Below are 13,076 nucleotides of genomic sequence, written 5' to 3'. Positions count from 1 at the left end.
AATAAGACAATAATGATTTTTATCTTTGCATAATTTTTTTTTCTTTAACAAATATTCAATAAATTGAATTAAAAATTATTAAATAATTATATATTATATTTTAATATATTTACTTATCAATTCTCATAATTACATATAATAGACCGAAAAATATAAGATTGATTTAGTGATAAAAGATGGAATAAAGAGTGTAAGATGTCGTAAGTTTAATTCTCCTACTAACAATCGAGAACTCTAAAGTTGGACCCAAGAGTTTGAAAGAAATGATAAAATAGGTTATGGGTTCAACTTTCTGAATTGAATTCCTATTAAATTTTTATAGTTATTAAATTCTAAAAAATTTAAATTTTTTCATTGAAGTTACTATTGTTAGATTTTTGTGTTAATTATGTAAATGTCGTGTGGCTATTATTTTACTTTGTTACCTTATTAATCTTATAATTTTATAATTCTATATTTCTATTGTAACTAAAATATTACATCTATTTAAAAATAAATAAAATAATAGGAAAAATAATATGAAAGAATAAAAAAATAGTTTATAAAAAAAAACTTAGAAAGGAGATAAAAATAAGAAACAAAGTGGATTATGTCAAACACTTCCATAAACACTAACAAAAGTTTTAAAAAAATCAAAGAATACATGCTACGCTCATATAGTTTTCCACATTCCACTACTTCAAATAATTTTCAGAACAGTAAAAAATTGGACACAGACATGGCTTCATATAGTTTTCATGGCTGCATATCTTTCCCTATTTAATAAAAAATTAAAGTGACTTTTCACTTATCCAAGTGTATGCTGTCTGCTGTCTTATATTCTCTCACTCTAATGAAAAAAATCAGAAAGTGTATCCTTCAAAACTGGAACAATCTGTTCTATTAACTATAATGCTAATATCTGTATTGTGGATTTCAAAGTTGTTATGCGTAACTACATGTTTTAGATTCTAAAATCGTTACACTTATAGACTTGAATGCCTATAGTGTCTGATATCATCTGTTTCTTTTACTTATTGATACGATGCAAATGCAGATTTTAAAGTATCAGATATGTTGAAATATGAGAAAACACAATGTTAAGAACATGGAAGAAAACTATTTATATTAAAACCTAAATCAAACAGACCCTTAACCCTGTTTATCTTCATTATATCCCAAATATCAAGGCCCCAGAACAATTTTTTTCAAAGGTGAAATTTTGAGCATTCAGGAAACGGCTTTTGGATCAAGCTCTCGAGCCGGACAATGTCTGAATTCATGCTTGTTCATTTTGGAACAATTTCTCGTACATAAAAAAGCAGTATCTGGATACACTACTAGGACATTATATAAAATGAGAGTGCAGCAGTGTAATGTTCATTCCAACTTAATAGTAAACTTGAAACTATCAGGGGAAGCATTTCATCCTCTGCAAAAAATGACGTATGAAAGCTATGTTAACAAGTGGAACAAACATTATGATCTTGATCTGATAACGTTTATTATTTTACCTGTCGTTCAACTTCAACAGCTGAGGCAGCTAGTCTGAGCTTCAAAACTGATCTGTCTTGTTGACAATTCTCTGTCTCTTTGTCTAATAGAAATTACAGACAGCAAGATTTAGAAGGAAAGAGAATCCAATCCAACACAAATATTAAGCAAAGCTAAGAGACAAAAAGAATAAGTACTATATAGAACATGGAATTGTCTTTTCATCCAAAATCTGCAATGTAGCATAATAGTAATCTTCATAACGTAACTAACTATCATGGGAAATCTTGCAACCGAGACTGGACTTTCTTATAAGGATATGATTACATCAGGGTTCAGCCATGAGTCTATTTTAATTTAACTTTGGATGAGATTTCTAGGATATACATAAAATTATCTAAACTGCATTACTTTTGCAAACAATATAACTTTTTGTTCAGGAACAAAGGGAAGCCTTACCTCTAAACTTGAGCTTTTTATTCAGGGGATGACTACTTTGGATGGATCAATCACATCACATGGAAGGGTAATTTGAAATCAAAAGGGTTTCTGAGTGACTATGGAGGGAAGAGCTTGAGTTGGTTTCAATGGTAGGAATTTTGTACTCTGAGATCGATTTCAATGATGTTTAGGAACAAAGACACTAGGCATTTTCTGACATTCATAATCCAGAATCTTTACAACATCTTGTCAGGTCTAAAATAAGTGGGCTTGGTGCAACACTACTTCTACTCATAGAGCAAGAACAGCTTTTGTATTTGTCAATTAACTCTAATTTTTTATCAGTGATGCATCACAAAAAAATATGGGCATCTTCCAATGCATTTTTTTCCAGTAACAGTGATTCACGATATAACATTTGGTAGTAAAAGCAATGTTACCACTACAACATTTAATCTCAAAAGTTTATTCAATTTTATTTTTCAGTCCCTATAATTTATTCTTTTGGGTATCAGTTCCTTGTTTCAATTTGTTGGATTTTGGTTCCTGTCATTAGGTTTTAGCCCCTAAATTATATTTGTGTCCCCAATTTCCATAAAGATTTGGTCCTTATTGTTTCAAATTGCATATTGGCGACTGAGGGACCAAAATCAAAATAAGGGAAACTACAGGGCAAATATCCAAAGGAACAAGGACAAATTCCAAATCAGGTGAAACTACTATTTGTAATTTTAACCAACAAGCAACAAAAAAATAAATAAAAATTGAAAGATTCCTACCATAATAATACGATGACAAGATAGTGATGCGTTCCATTGGCTGAAAAAAGAAAAACAGAATTATCCAAGTACAAATAAAGAAGTAATCACGTTAAGTAATTAAAGTTTGCACCAAAAACATGAAACGAAAGATATGCATCCACACAATTCTTCTATTAGAAAACCAGCAGATCCATGAAGATACCAATAAGCAATTGATCGGTTTAATGCCGATAACAACAATAATGGAGGGCCCCAAAAGATATAAGAAACAAATAAGTTTCAAAACATTCTAAATGCAGTGCAGACTTCAACATTCAGTATAAGGATAAAAAGTATTAGAAATACTAGCTTACAGTTATCGACTTCACCCTTAAACATAAATAGTTATTGTCATATGAATATAATTTTTGAAGGCAACTTATCAAACGAGAAGAACTCTTGTTACTGTAAGATATAAGCACAATAAATATAGACAAACTATTAGAAATTTAGTTCATATTTAAATTATCAAAACTAAAAGATAAATGCACATAATTTTGTAAATGTTCAAGAAATCACTAAATCTTGAATGTCAATGTAAGGTTGTATGACCAAGATTTATAATTCTCCTTTTCTCTCAACAACCAAGAGTTCTAACTTATTACACCCTTTTTTTCTGAATTGTTCTATTATAAAAAAACCACCCTCAATTTTAGCAACAAAAACCCAAAGGTGAATAATTTGAAGCCACATAATTACTATAGAGAATTTCTTTCTTTCCCAAACACATACATACAAATCTATGCATTCAAGTTTTGAGGATCCCCTTCCCCACCCAACAACCTACCTCTCCCTTTTCTCTTCTTCCACATTTCTCAATAGATTTGCCCATGGCTTCTCCACAAGGTTTCAAAAAACAGTTGTTGCAGGGAAAAAAATGTAAATTTCCTAAAACATGGAAACGTGTGCACATGATACAGGATTGAACATTCAATGATGGGAAAAAAGAACAATGCACAAAAATGGATAAGATTTCTAGTTTACCATTACAAATATACCCTCTTTGCGGGTAGGTAGTTGCTCGAGCTTTGTCAATGTTTCATCACCTTTAGTAACTTTTCCAAATATTGCATACTGAAAAGGGCTACATCAGTATATTGTAAACATCACAAGATATTAGTAAATGGTTTGCAACGATATTATATTGCACTCATAGTAACCAAACCTTTCCATCAAGATGAGGAGCATCTCCAAGTAGTATTGAAAATGAGGATGAACCACTGTCTGGATCATCATACCTGTGAGAACAAATTTGCATATGTTAGGTCCTTCAACAAGTTCAAACCAAGAGAATGCTTTCAGAAATTTGCAAGCAAGATAATAATGAGGACTGTTACATAGCTGACTACTTCAACAATCATATGTTAAGATTATAAATTCCAGTTCACTCAATATATACTAAATATACCCTTAACGCTGCTGCTAGCATCTTTCATAAACTTGTATCAGTCATAAACATAAAAATAGCAAAGATTCCAAATGCTTCCACATAGATATCTTTTATCATTTAGCCACTTTCAGTTCATGGGATTTTACTCTACTCCTTCAGGAATGCTAAACAGTAACCAATCAATGCCTGCCAGCCCTTTACAAAACTGACGTCCGGTCTCTTAAGTCGTTCATTTGGAAAATAGGGTTAACATTATGTACCAATGATGTATTTTTAGGCTAATAAATAACTTGTTCATATTGTTTATTTGTATATTAGGTTGGACTTGAAGTATATCTTGTGTTTCATGATCTTAGTTTGAAATATCTTTTTATTGAGTTTGATGTTAATTTAATTTAATTCATTTGCTTTGTCGACTTTTATAGTTAATTACACTATTAAAATAGTAATTTTATTTTACTAACTTTTAGAAATAAGGTTTGTCAAAAGGAAAAACATATATTTTAACTAAAGCAAGGAAATATGTCGAGGTATAGGATAAGCAATGAGTATGAAAATGAGGATTAAAGATGTTATCTATGTCAACATGGGCCTAGAGATGAGTATTTTCGTAGAAGTGGGCATGGAGATAAATACTTTACCACCCTATCCAAAATCTAACTATTGTCATACCTAGCCCCTGTGAGATGCAAAGGCTTCTTGGTGGCCAAGGTATTTAGGTGGGAGACCAGAATATTAAAAAAAGAGGGTGTGAGGTATGCGACTCCTAGAACAGCTCTTGGAATTGGGCTGACCAAAATCAGATGGTTCATAGGAGTGGTAGATCTCAGGCCAATATAATGGCATTCACAATGGAGCCTTTACCTACAAGGATAGTTCGGAACAGCTAAAGTGAAAATCAATGCTAAATACAAATTCACGAGTAAATCTATTTTTTTCACCAACCTGATGAAAATTTATGTTTCCAATTCATTTTAGTTTCCATCTTTTAGATATAAAATTGTTTATGTGCTTTTTCCAATAACCAAATCTGTAAGAACAGTTGGTTCATGACATGAAATTAAAACCTCTATGACTAAGTGGTCCACAATGCAATCCGTATTGCCCACATTTCTCTAAATACAAGTTAGAAACTTTCCAACACAGGGTAGGAAGGCCTGAGTATTACTATTGTGCAAACAACAAAACCAAAGGGATCTTGCTTGAGGGGACATGTTAGATTACTGGATATAAATTCATTCGTGAGCTTTCACCCAAAAACTCAATTTTAAGGGATAATTGGTTGCAATGACCAAGATTATATATGTACCTGTTCTTCTCAAAACTTGTACTATGACACTCAGACAAATCATTAATCCTTGACTAGAGTAGACCAAGGGAATATGATTCAATGTAACGCAAAGCTAGAACACCATATCAAAATTAAACAACTATTTGCTAAGAATCTACAATGATCATTGTTGGAAGTCCCACATCGACTAGAGATAAGACAATTTCATAATATATAAATGAGGTGCAAACCTCACCTTACAAGCCAGTTTGTGGAGCTTGAGTTAGGCTTAAATCCTATCCTTTAACATATTAGAGTACTTAGAGTCTCTATATTTAGAGTGTGTAAACACATCAACTTAATTTAAAGTATATATATGTGGTTGCAAACCTCACAGTTCAAGCCGGTTTTGTGGGGTTGAAACCACATTTCTAACTAGTTAGTTTTAAAATTATGCATAGAAAATAAAATTTGAGTCAAACTAAATCTAGCACAGACTAAACTAATACCTAATAAGTTGTTAAACCGTGCACAAATGCAATTTAATAACAAAAAAGGTGACGAGAATCACACTAAATCAAGAGCTTCAGCAGAAATATGCTTTTGCAAGCAGCAATTACTGTCTAGAAAGACCTAACCTTCCCATGGAAAGAATACCCCGAACATGTTTGACGTCGCTAAATTCACCAACAACAGTCTTTTCAGCCTCTCTTTTCTGATCCTCATTCATGGGAGCTGATCTTCCATTCGAGACATCTGCTACTTGTGCCACAAATCCCTTATCCACCTGCGTATTGAATCCAAAACCATTGACTCACAAAGCAATAAAACACACAACACCTTCATAAAACCTAACGCTCACTAGCTTTCTTTCTAGAGAACAATACCCGAAAGAAATGGTTAGTGTTATAGCCTCCAAGTCGCACGAGCTTAAAAATGTGGTCAACAGTTTTGGGTGCAACAGTTGGATAGAAACCAAATTCAATGTCCCCATACTTTGTCTGCATCAGAAAACACAAGAATCTAAGTGACAAACCACAGGTAACAAACAAAAAGAAAAAATTGAAAAAAAATTCAGAAACAAGCTATCTAACCGCAATCAAGCTGGGATTTTTCACTGAATAAGCTACTTAATTCCAGTTTTCACAAATACCCAGAACATAAATAACTTAGATCGTCTCTATCAAAAACAACGGTATCCACAGTCTGAGCTTCTCCACTACTTAATAGAGCACAGATAGAGAACTCGACTACAATTCTACAACACCGAAAGCACCAAGTATGTATAAAATTCAATTCAAGCTTTTACTGCAAATCCAAGCAATTACAAATGAAAATAGAAAAGGATCAAGCTTAACAAAATATTCAAATAGAAAAACCTGGAAGACGACGCGAGTCGACCCCAGTTCGGGTTCCAGAGCGGAAATTGTAGATATTAAGGCCAACAAAGTGCAACCTTTGATCCAAAATTCGAATCCACGTATCCACATTTCGTCCAATGTTAGATTTAGCACCTTTTCACCTCCTAAAATTAGAGTCAACCATCACAAGTACAGAAAACCGAAAATTGAAAGCTTTTTCTGTTAGTTGTTGGTACCATTTGTATCTTCCTCTCATGTTTTTTAATTTTTTTTCAGGAGATTCGTTTTCAGGTTTTTGTTTCCAATACAGTGACACCAATAATTTTTAAGCTCAGGCAAACCTCCTTTTTCTCTTTGCACCTCCTCTTTTATCACAAATTTTATGAAAACAATTTCTATACATTACAACAACTGTTTTGGCAAAACAAAAATTGAATTACTAAGCTTTAGGCTAAAATAATACATTACAGAAGCTAATTCAGAAATGACGATACATATGTGATTCATATTAAATGAGTGTTTTGAAATAAAATGAATAAAGATGGCAACATAGTTAAAAATAAAGGTAGACCGGTAACAAAATGTTATAATAAAGAATAAGAGATTGATTTTGGTGAAATATATGTGTACATGTTGCTAGACTGGAAGATGTTGGATTGTTATTAGCATATATTTGTATTTGTAACTTTAAATTGTTTCAAATAGATATATTTCTATACTTTACAAAAACTAGTTTTGGCAAAACAAAAGTTAAATTACTAAGCTTTAGTCTAAAATAATACATTACAGAAGCTAATTCCCATAAATATATTTGGGCATAACATAACTATGTTAAGCAAATTATTTTCCCAAAATATTATAGTTTCTTAAAAAAGGAACTCTGCAAATAGAAAAAAAAACATGGTACGAATAGCATCATACTTAACTCATTCATTTTTGTTTTGGGCCGAAGAAAGTGGCCCTAACGTGAATAAGAGTGTTGAATAGATGGCTTTTCCTTTTCACATCTCCTTTATTACTAACTGCACCTTCGTACTAAAAAGAAAAAGATAAAAATATTTTTCTTCATCACCGTCACTGTACTATACTATCACCCACTTATTTGATGTTGCAAATCCTTTTTTTGACTTTTCATTGGGAGAAAATTAGTGATGGGAAAAGCTCTTAGTACAAAAATTGAACAGAAAATATTACAAGTAATTATTATGGAGAGGGAGACTTGAAAGGTAGAATAGTAAATTATAGGTAGTTGAGAGTTATAGGCCTAGGCTGAAATTTTGGGCGCGTGCTAATGTTTAGGTTCAACGCTTGTACATAGAAATAATAGTAACAACATATTTTTACTATAAAGCACTTTGTAAACACACAAGTGTGGGAGAAAAGATGAACACTATTCACATTAACATCAAACTCAATCATTGTTACCAAACTGTTCACTAAGCACAGGAGAAGACCACTGCACAGTGCCCTTTTTAGAATATGCCAATTTCAATTCGCCAAATCAAAACCCAAACCTAATTCCCTGAAAGTAGATGAAGAATTTGTTTTATTGAGAAAAAAAAAAGGAGGCATATGTGCGAGGTTTTAAAAGATTGTGCTTGTGATCACGTTTTGGCCAAAACTTTATTCTGTAATAAATTTGAAAAGATTTTGCATTCAGCACCTTTCTCAATCAAGTGCAATTGCAACGTTTGTTGTCCATTAAAAACAATTCTATTCTTCTTTAAGCAGAACATGAACCTGATTCCATCTCTATTATTGTGGCCCAAAAGCCCATCTCCATTGGGTAATCCCTATCACTTGGAACAACAACCCTTGCAAACAAAACTTTCCTACCTTTCATGATTCCACATCAAGGGTTAACTTTATTTTACCTATTGCTTTATATTATAATGATTTTAAAAGATTAAATATAATTTCGGTGTCTAAATTTTGACGTGAAATTGAAATTTATTTATGTTTAAATTTGTATATATTTTTATTTTTAAATTTTAAAAATAAATAGATACGATCATTTTAATGTATAAAAATAATTTTTTTGACAAATTTCGATTTGACCTTAAAGTTCATGTAATAAAACTATATTTAACGTTTTAAGAAACATAAACTGTACTTAAAAAATATAAATAATAATTAAGGGTTTAAAACTATAATTACGTAAAAAAAAATGGCCTAATTAATAGAAAGAATAATACCTAAGTACACAGGTTTTGCTTTCCCTATGAATATCATGGTTCAAAGTTTGAGTCAATATTTAAGAAAGTGGTTTCGTAAATACACCAAGTCTACATGGGATGAACATCATTAAGAACACAATTGAATTAAGGTGCAAATATTGACTAAAATACTCTTTTAATGATTTCGACCACAAAACATTGGTACATATACATTGTACATGCTAAATACTAAATAATTATGATGCATTCTATTCAAAGAATTAATTGCCTTTCTCCGCACTAGTGTTTTAAAGTTGGATTAATAAGCAGATTTAAGTATAATTTTTCTTTCTTTTTTTATAAAACTGACTGAATGTTAGTAATTGATTTTATTTTTAGTTAATATAATATTAGTAATTGATCTTATTTTTAATTAATATAGGATAAGTACAGATAACCAAAAATTAATATATATTATGTGTTATAGTAAATTACGTCTATTTTTTTTTAAATATTATATTGAAATGTTATTTTCAAAATTCAAACAACATTAGCTATTTGTTTTTTATTATTCATATTTTTATATTTCATTTAATTTTTACTTCTCTCATTCCTTTCTATTTGTCTTAATTTTAGAAAAACAAAATCGTTGTTTTTCATATGTTCTTTAGAATTTTAATTTTTTTTTAAATTTTTTGAGCTGGTATATTCAAAATTTAAGATAACATTAATTTCTTTTATATTTTACATCATTATTAATATATATATATATATATATATATATATATATATATATATATATATATTAAAGTACAAAAATTATAATTATTTTGCTAAAGTAAGAAAAATGTTTATTACATTTCTTATTTGTTTTAAGAAAGAACGAAGCGGTATTCATTATGCACTCAGTTACTTTTTATGTCTTCTAAGAATATTTCACAGAAATATATATATATATATATATATATATATATATATATATATATATATATATATATAACTCTTCTATTCTAATGAAATAGTAGCTCGAAAAAATTTATTTTATCAAATTTTCTCTCGGTTTAACATTAAATATGTGTCTAAACTATTTAAAATTATTATAAGACTAAAGGTACAATAATATATAAACATGTCGTAAAACAATTTAAATATGAGATAAAAGCGAACAATTTTCTTCTAAAATGAAAACAGATAAAGAGTATTGAAAGACTATAATTTTGCCAATAACTCTTTGCATGTTGTCAACAAGTTAATTTTTCTTCATTTTTTTTTAAAGAACTTTATTCTTAAAAGATGGTGTAACCAAAAGTAAGAGTGCATGATACCCCCTTTTTTTTTTCCACGGAAGTATGTATATCGATGATGATGCATGTTGCTTACATGTTTTAGTTCCTATGTTGGTTATTCATGACATCCAATTTATGATGTTGTATAGTGTCTTACCTATATAAAGCCAAAATTGAACCATAAGGAAGTTAAAGTTGACCCAAAAAACTAAGGTTCCAAGGCTTCTCATAAGTCACACAAACCCATGATGGGTACCACTTAGAACCAACTTCTAAGCAAAACTTAAGAACCAAATCATTATATTAAAGTGTGAGTGTGAATTCAACCACCGTCATTTCTTTTTAACACCTTCTTTCACTGTTCCACCGCTAAACGCAATCTTTTCATCTTACAATCAAATCTAAACACACATCAACAAAGTAACACTAATAATTAATTATTGTGGTAATTGTTGACCATAACTTCTAGAAGGTAACATTAACACGAGATTATGATCCAAAACTTGAAAAAGTAAAACACTTTGAACAATATATCCACACGAACACACTTATCTTCACACACTTATCACCTAAAACCCCAGCCAAAGACATTCACATCAGAAAACGACCTCAGATATAAGAAAAAGAAAACGAAATTAAAATTAAGCAGTTTGAATCGACGCAATTGGTGCAAAATAGATATGATGATGTAGGAGTTTTTAGGTTATTTATTGGTGAAAAATGAAAATGGGGTGGGGTTTTGGGAGCACCATGTTTGAGGGCATGTGGTGAAGCATAAAATGCAGGGAAATGGGTGGATGAGGGTGATGTTTAATAGTGTTAGGCATAGAATAGTGACAGAGATAGAGCACTAATTAGTTGTCGGCCTTCAGATTTAGAAAGAGTGGCATAATTGTGTGTCTATGTGTGTAACATTTTCCAACCACCCTCCATTTCCAACCTCAATTCCTACGCAATCCTTCCCCTCTCTTTCTACCTTCTTCTTTGGCAACAAATTTCAGATCTTGCTTCTTCTTTTATTCTCTCAAATCAACGTATGCTCTACCTAGCTACTCAAACTTCTTCCATTTTTTTTCTTCTAAATTTTACTTATTATTTTAAACATTAAATATGTTTGTAATATCTGAACCAGAATTTGAAATTAAAATTCGTCTCTCAACATCAACACGAAAACTTTGACATATTTCGATTTTTAAATATAATCTTAACTCAACGATATCAAAACGATATTTCATATTAATATTTAAATCATAATTAAATAGTATAAATAACTTAAATATTAGGCCTAAACATTATAATATTAGAAGACAAACCATATTTATTATGGATGAAGTCAATTAAAATAAGTGTAAATCTCATGTTAATTTATAAAATAAGGTTAATTTCTTTTTATATTACCAATTTGATTCACTTTTAAAAGAATGACAGACGTCAATATTATTAGATACTTCTTCATATTAAAGTCGTCAATACTAAATACGATTTCAATAATTTTAAAATTATAGTCTTAACTTCAAAATAAAGTATAACACATAAAATACGACTTAACTCCATCCGTAATTTCTTCAAAAATAAATTCAAATATCAAAAAGAAATTAACCTCTTTTTAATAAATTAATAGCATATCTCAGCATAGTTAATGAAAATTTATTTCTTAAACTTTGTTGTAGGACCCGATATCTGACTATTCATATACGTTAGGAGTTTATTTCTTAATACATAATAAATTAAAAAAAGTTGAATACGCTTAAATTAAAAAGAAACTACATCAAAATTTGAAATATATATTAAAACTTTGAAATAAAAAGTAATTTTCAATTCTATATCAAAATTTAACCTTATTTCAAAAATAACATTCCATGTATAAGATTCGAGGACGGTGTCTCTGAGGAGTTCATCGATTTCAAGGTCATCGTCTATCAATTCAATTGAATGGCATTTTACTGTGTTTGGATTAATATGATAGAAAAAGCGATTTCATCGAAGTGTGTGCCAAAATTGAACATATATTTAAACAAGGTAGAAAGACCATTCAACAAATGGTCATTTTCACTTTTTCCAAAAAAATCTAATCAACTATTATAATTTTCAGCACAATTTTATGATTAAAGAAGAAATTAAAAATCTCAATAATCTTTAAAATGTTTTAAAACTCTCTCAACTTTATTTAATTACTTTTATGCTCTCTCCTTTTGTTTAAGGAGTGACTCATACTAAACTTTATCAGAAAAAAAGATGTTACTACACAAATGAGAGAAAAAAGAAGCCAGAACACGTTTTCTGAAATCTAACAAGTCGGCACATATTTTGTATCATTTAAACTGATCAATAAGTTAATTTTTTTTCCTAATTTGGATAAGATAGTGACATGTAAAAGTAAACTAGAGAGACAAATTTGAGTGCCAAGTGTAATTCTTTCATATAGTAAAAAAATAATAGTTAATATACAAGAAAAGAATCAATAAATATTTTAATCTTTAAAACCTTTTAGATTAAAATTTATATCAAATATCATATATATACTCATAAATGTGAATTAACTTATTATGATTGGAGACATATTAAATCCAAATCTATCTCACATGTTAAATAATTATTCAAAGTAGCTCAAAAAAACCTAACACTTCTACATAACATGCATACCTAACTTATTGTCCTTTACTTTGTTCATTTTTGTGACTAAGATATTTTTCATATTCCTAACCTATTTTTTGAGGTTAGGGTTTATTTCTCCTCATACATCACCTGTAGGAAGAGATAGCACGAATTAATGGTCCCTTCTAAATATTTCTCATGCTCTTATTATCCCATTGTTGGCTTCAAATCTTGTTAAAGCTGAATCTATTTTGAAACATAGCTTAATAAAAACAAAACATTACCAAAAAAAAAGAGACTCGAA

The 13,076-nt window shown here is 29.9% G+C and overlaps 1 protein-coding gene across 1 annotated transcript; it reads right to left on the bottom strand.

Annotated features, from left to right (window-relative positions):
* Positions 1-1,079: 1,079 nt before the first annotated feature.
* Positions 1,080-7,020, bottom strand: LOC114167862 (peptidyl-prolyl cis-trans isomerase CYP23). The gene is made up of 8 exons (XM_028052820.1): positions 6,754-7,020; positions 6,262-6,375; positions 6,013-6,161; positions 3,880-3,952; positions 3,699-3,788; positions 2,694-2,733; positions 1,494-1,576; positions 1,080-1,411 (listed from the first exon to the last, which is right to left on the bottom strand). The coding sequence occupies exons 1-8, from the start codon at positions 6,862-6,864 to the stop codon at positions 1,391-1,393; spliced, it is 681 nt and encodes a 226-aa protein (XP_027908621.1). The 5' UTR covers positions 6,865-7,020; the 3' UTR covers positions 1,080-1,390.
* Positions 7,021-13,076: the final 6,056 nt, after the last annotated feature.

Source organism: Vigna unguiculata, chromosome 2 (genome assembly GCF_004118075.2).
Source record: "Vigna unguiculata cultivar IT97K-499-35 chromosome 2, ASM411807v1, whole genome shotgun sequence".
NCBI lineage: Eukaryota > Viridiplantae > Streptophyta > Magnoliopsida > Fabales > Fabaceae > Vigna > Vigna unguiculata.
This window is presented reverse-complemented; position numbering and strand designations above follow the sequence as displayed.